Source organism: Lissotriton vulgaris, chromosome 5, assembly GCF_964263255.1.
Source record: "Lissotriton vulgaris chromosome 5, aLisVul1.2, whole genome shotgun sequence".
Taxonomy (NCBI): Eukaryota; Metazoa; Chordata; class Amphibia; order Caudata; family Salamandridae; genus Lissotriton; species Lissotriton vulgaris.
This window is the reverse complement of record NC_141693.1, coordinates 1,839,565,862-1,839,572,153: the sequence shown is the minus strand read 5'-3', so window position 1 is coordinate 1,839,572,153 and position 6,292 is coordinate 1,839,565,862. Positions and strand designations below refer to the sequence as shown.

At 40.6% G+C, this 6,292-nt stretch overlaps 1 protein-coding gene across 1 annotated transcript in view; it reads left to right on the top strand.

The window, feature by feature from the left end:
* Positions 1-2,116: 2,116 nt before the first annotated feature.
* The window catches only part of NPEPPS (aminopeptidase puromycin sensitive), a 1,004,488-nt gene continuing 1,000,312 nt past the window's right edge, over positions 2,117-6,292 (top strand). The window contains exon 1 of the mRNA XM_086924308.1: positions 2,117-2,496. Coding sequence (XP_086780434.1) covers positions 2,275-2,496 — 222 coding nt within the window. The 5' untranslated portion in view covers positions 2,117-2,274. The remainder of the gene's footprint in view (positions 2,497-6,292) is intronic.

The window sequence follows — 6,292 nt, the reverse complement described above, 5'->3', positions numbered from 1 at the left end:
GAGCCGGGCACCGCTTGGCTGGGCAGGAAGTAAGGTAGAGGTCAGGGATGCATACCTAAACTGCAGTTTTCTGAGACAGAAGAGGCTCGGAGACTGCTAAGGGTCTGGCTCGATTGAGCCACAAAAACGTGTGCTTCACGTTATTTAAAAGTGCACCATGTAAATGCATTGGAAACGTAGGCCTGGATGCGGAATTGACATTAGAACCATGGAGGGCCTAATAACTAACATGTTAACATTTGACGAAAATGCAGGGGCATTATTAAAACTGGCACGGGAAAGGAATTACATGATAACATGGACATACATGGGACATATGTACATGAATAGGGTGCGAGGGGGGGACACACTGGTTACCTGAAAATTTCTATTTCCTCAACACGCATGCTCACAAGCGATTTGTCAACATACCATAATTAATTGTCATTGCTGTATTATAGTATACATAGGTAAAAGGGGATTATTTATTTCCCGGCTTATCATTGATAGTGTACACATATACATTTTTTGAGACAAACAATTTACAGAACCATAATATAATGTTTTACATACAATATAATATAGAGTGTACTTTGTGTATTCTACTTAGAGTATTTATTGTGCCAAATTTCATTTTGTACTAATATTCAAAATAAAGTACTCATTATGTTGTATTTCATCTGCACTGTTCATTTATAGGCAAAGGACAAATGTGCATAATGTAGCAAATGAATAGCACTCGGGTCATCTAGATTACAAATTACGACCTTTCTCCATCGTTTAGAGACCTTATCTATCAAAATTACATTTGTTAATCAATTTGCATTCTAACTGTGTAGTTGGCAAAACGCTTATTTTATGGCTGATTGAGCACCAAAGACAATGACAATGAGGACAACATGTCTTTTAGAACTTCCCAGGCCCTGATTGGTGGATGGCAGCATAATGTCATAGGGCAGTTCATGGGAAGTGAAGTTTTTTTGTGGTTCATTGTATCTCCTGATTGGCTACTATGTTTTTGCAGTACAGTACAGAGGAGCATAATCAGAAGCCTCGGGTTTTATCAAAGAATCAATAATCCTGCAACGTTACTACCTAATATTAAATTTGACCTTCACTCCCAATTAGTGAACTTGAAGGTGTCTACAATAATGTTATCACGACAAATAAATAAATAAATATTTGGCCTCGCCGTTACTATTTAAAGATGGCGGCACTCTACAGCCGAATGTGTTCTTTGCTTACCTTACTAAAAGATGAAAAGTACTAGCAGGGGAACTGTAAATTAAATAAAAAAGACACAAAAATATAAGCGAGTCATGGTCACTTAACTTCGGTCTTTTCATCTTCTATTGCCATTTACAGGCATGCTGGAATGACACTTGTTTCTTCAGGTACCATCGGCAGTTCATATAAAGCAGAAGTAAGCGCGTGTAAAATAACTAAATAGTATTGTAAAATGCCATGCAAAAGCACAATTCAGAAAGCCAGAGACCTCAAATATTAATAATTCTAATGTGTAACTATTATTATTGCAAACTATCAAACAATATAAAATGTAGAAACATTTTAGAAATTGATGACATTGATTTAAATGTATCACTATTATAATATTATATACGTTCGTAAACACACCAGATAAAGTATGCTACTGTGATGCCCGGTCAACATGGCCGCCACAAGCGCAGCATCCGAAAAGGTGTGACTTGGAAGCTCTGTCGCCCCACAGTTCCTTCAGGAAATGGCTGCTTTTGAGCCGTTAGATGCGGGTTTTCTCTTGGGCTCGCGCACCAGTAGCTGCTGCCTTTTTTTTAAGAAAGTAGAAAAGAGAGCCAATAAACGCTCATCGGGTCGTTAGGCATGAGGCTAGGGATGGCATGTCGAATTAATGTAATGAGTATTACTATGGAAAACGAAGACCATTGATGAGTCCTAATTTAAAATACTTGAAGAACAATCAGATTTAAATCCATTTTGGTATTAAGATCTTACTTTTAAGTCCGGGAATATTTTTTTTAAACATTCAAATATCGGAATCGTTCACCATTAGCAATGTACATTTCCCAAAAAATGATAATATAACAATCTTACATTTGTGTCCATATTTTATAGATTAAGGTCGGACACTAGGCTTCCCGGCCAACATCGGTACATTTCAAGATGGTGGCCAGGTTAGTGTTCCGCACACAGTCGCTGTTGTAGGGGGAGAGGCAGCGTCGGTTGACGCCCTGACGAAGTCCTCGCGCCTCCTATGTGACAGGTCGTGTGACGGATCCGCCTCTCTTCCTAGGCTGGATGCTGTCGGTCCGGAGGGTGTTCTCCATCGTCACTCCATCCCGCCTGCTTCTGTCAGTCGCTTCCTTCTCCACACGCTCGTTCCTCCAGGCCCGTAATATGACTGAGAGGCAGCCTTTCGAGCGACTCCCGGCAGACGTACGACCTCTCAACTATGCGCTGTGCCTGCGTCCCGACCTGGTGGACTTTACCTTCGAGGGAAAGCTGGACGCGGCTGTGCAGGTATGGGGGTACAGCAATGCTCTCTCACCTGGTGGTTGTATTACAGTGTGTGGTCCCGCACAGGCCCGGTTTACACACTTAGATTGGGTTTACACACTTAGAGTGGGTGAGGCGTTAATCGGGTGAGTTTGAGCTGTGGAACTGCAGGATGGCATGATTAGGGTAAAAGAACCCGGCGGACGCGTTAGAGTAGGCATGGGGCCGCCCGCAATGTCCCCACCTGCAATGTCCCCACCTGCTACAGTCTCTCACTGTGGATGTTAGTTGAGTTAGAGGTGTGATTTGTTTTGAAGAGCAGCGGTGAAACAGCCGTGAAGTGGGCTTCATATTTTTTGCCAGTGTACTTGTGTGATAAATTTATGTTGCAGATGTGGAAATTAAAGCTTTCTGTAATGAGGAAGCGGCCACAGTTGTCCTGTGCTGTCGGTGGATGTAAGGCAGCATTTTAGACGATATACCAGACTACGTGATTGCATGTACACTGGGGCGTTATCAGCAGAGTGCTAGTGTAGTGCCCTCTCAGCTTTAGATATGGTTGATGGATAGTATTTAAGGTAGCAGGAACATGTATTTTTGTTTGGTGCTTTAGACAGCGGTTCTGTTTATAAGAACTATAAATGTGGGATGTTCGTGTTATCCCGTTTAATGGTTCTTGACTTACTTGAGTTTGAGGCAGGTGCAAGGCTTAGTTAGCTGTGACGGGATTTGAGTTTGCTTCAAAGAACGACGATTCCTATGTACTTGTTTGAAGCAATATGGAGATATCCTGCATTAGAAAACGTCTGTATTACAGAATTGAGAGTGAGAGTGATATCACCGAATATTTATTCTGTTAATAAAGTACAATAAATACTGGAACCGTATGTAAATATATTTTTTTTTTAGCTTAAGTCAATATGTGAAGGTTATAGTGACCGTGCAATACTCAAGAAAAACGAGAACCCAGTCAAGTAACAAAAAGCAAATAATCCACACATTACAAAATAGAGGTTTGACTGCTCACTGATTACGTAATAGGACATATTTGGACACACTGTTCCAATGTATGACCAGTAGAAAACAGAATGCATGTCAACATTAGTTGACGTTTCAACCCCTACTGACTACAAATACTAACTGCATATACTAGCGTCTTCAACTAACCAGGTGATGCCTTGCAACCTCAGTAGGATTTTTTGTTTTGAAGTGGTATTAAAATCAGCCACAAACAATAAAGCAACATCCTTATCTTTCTCAGTTCATTCAAAGTTTCCATATTGTTTCGTATACTTAACTGCACTGTGACCTACCCGCTGTAAAGGACCACACAGTCCGGGTGTGCTAGTAGTGAAGGAACTGTCGGATGTGAGTATCCAGACACATAGTTTACCCAGTCGCGAGGCCGAAGTGGCCACCGCAAGTCTTTCCTAGGTTTCACTGCTGTCCGTATTGAGGGATTATAGTTAGGGGTCCAACGGAATCGTATGCTGCATCATTGTACTTCCAGACCTACTATTGAAAATTAATGTTTAACTTTATTATTAGATTATTTATTGTAGTTGCGTGATATATATGAACGATAGTAGTGCTGAGTTGGGCTTCAGTACACTTCCAGTGAAATTAACGTTTTCCTGGGAAAGAATAAAACTGAACATCGTACATTAACCTTGTTATCTATAAAGCTGTGGCCAAAAAGGAAAGAACAAACATTCATAAAAATTGCTTTGTAAACTGGGCTGTTGTAAAAAATAATGTAACTGTTAATGAAATATTGAATGCACACAGATGTATTGTAAATGAGGCAGCTGCCCAACCTTTGGACTCCTCATGAGACGTACATCATTTAGTAAATTATATATTTTCACGGGCTTTAAATAAATTGCAAAGAGTAAAGGTGGCATTTACGATGAGCAGGTGTAATCGGAAATACACCGTAATCCCAGGATTTACAGTGTAGACTGGAACGAAGTGTACCAGCGTTCACAAGGGAGATTATGTAATAGTGAAATAGCAGGGTTTGTACTGCAAAAGTTTGACTAGGTTTGGTTATTTGAAGAGGGGTGAGTAAGTGCCATGGTGTGGGGAACAGTGGTAAATCTCGAATGTAGTTCTTTTACAGAAGAGTGAGCTGCAAGGTGTCGATATACAGGCTGGGCTAGTAAATTGTCATTGTATCTCTGATTTTTAAAACAATGGTTTGAGGGAAATCTCAGGGCTTACCAGTGAAGGAAGCTAGCAAGATGGACAGTCCGTAATGTCACGAGAATCGCACAAACTGAACAAAAATACTTTGCCAGAGACCAGGCAATGACAGGAAACCAATATCTTCAAAGGATGCTCTATGGCGTTGACTTTTCATTAACTTCTCTTAACCTGTATATCATTTTTCAACTTTTTCCCACGTTATTTCTAATAAAGATAGAGGTGGTATTGTTTTCATTGTACACGTTCTTACTTTTTCCTAGAAGTGTACACATCAAATAAATAGAGTATTTATACACCAACTCTGAAACTAAATTGCAGCATTCTAACTCCAATTTCTGAAAATGTTCATGCTTCATTAGCGGACTCGCTTTCAGGAACAAAGGGAATGCGTTGTGACCTACATATCATCATATATGGCAGCAGTGAACTTTTAAATCGGTCATCTTTCTAACTGGTAAAAGGCCACATTAAATATGCAGGTGGCCACAGTTGGGACAGGGCATGGCTGCTAGTTTCCAAATCCTTTAATGGCGAAAGAGAAAAGGGAACCCCATCCTTTGTTTATCTGCTTGTCTCTGTACCAGTGCATGCGCCCGTCTCTTTCAGAGCCCCTAATGACCTCGTCACTATGTTGGTATCTGTGTCTCTTTGACTTGGTCTCCCCGTCTAGTTGCGTCTGTGTATCCAGTTAATCCACTCCTAGTGTTTGTCAGTCTGTGTATGTTCCTGTCCCAGTATGTATCTTTGAATTCCTGTATTTCTGATTTGGTGTTAAGCTTTAATGTCCAGTGTCTTGTTGATTTTGAGGTGCCACCCCTGTTGTGAACAACATGAAATATACTTGACCGGTTTTGGTTCTCCTCTTGCATCCTTTCGTCTTGTGCGACCATAAAACTAAAGAGAATGTTTCATTTTGCACGCCTGATGCTTCCTGGCCCCTTCTCTGTATTGATCTGTTTTTCATTCGTTGCCATGTAAATCTTTATAAATTACATTAACAAAAAGTTATACAGTCTGATTTAAGACCAACATCCCGCGTGGTGGTTTATGATCTCCAGCATGGTTTATGAAATCATTTAAATCGCAGGTATGATGTAGGCATTTCATTGTGTTCGTTTTTTCAAAGTGGTTTTCGAATCAGCTAATTTTCAAAACCACTCCCAGAATCGGCATCAAATCACTTTTTTAACTCAAAATGAATTACTGTATTTCGAGCCTAAACTATTTTGCGTTATACTTTTCATTTAGTGACAAGGCATTTACAACACTTACAAGTTATGACCACAAACAAGACTAGAATTTCATGAGTGATTTAGTATCCAAAATGATTAACCTGCCTCAAGGCATAAAAACACATACGTCGAATTGCTGAGCAGGTGTTGGCTTCGTTCTCCCCCCCAAGCTATGGCTGTACAGAACATTGCAGCAGCGTTGTTTGTTCGTTTGCTTTAAACCTGGCCATCCTAAGTAAGGATGGGAACTTCAGGAATCTAAGAGGGAGGTATTGGTTTGCATAAGTAAAAGCTGAATTTGAGCTCTCCGACTACATTGGCGGTGGCCCCAGCATTGGTGGAGGCTTGGAGGAGCTCTGATTTGCATGCATGGAGTTTGC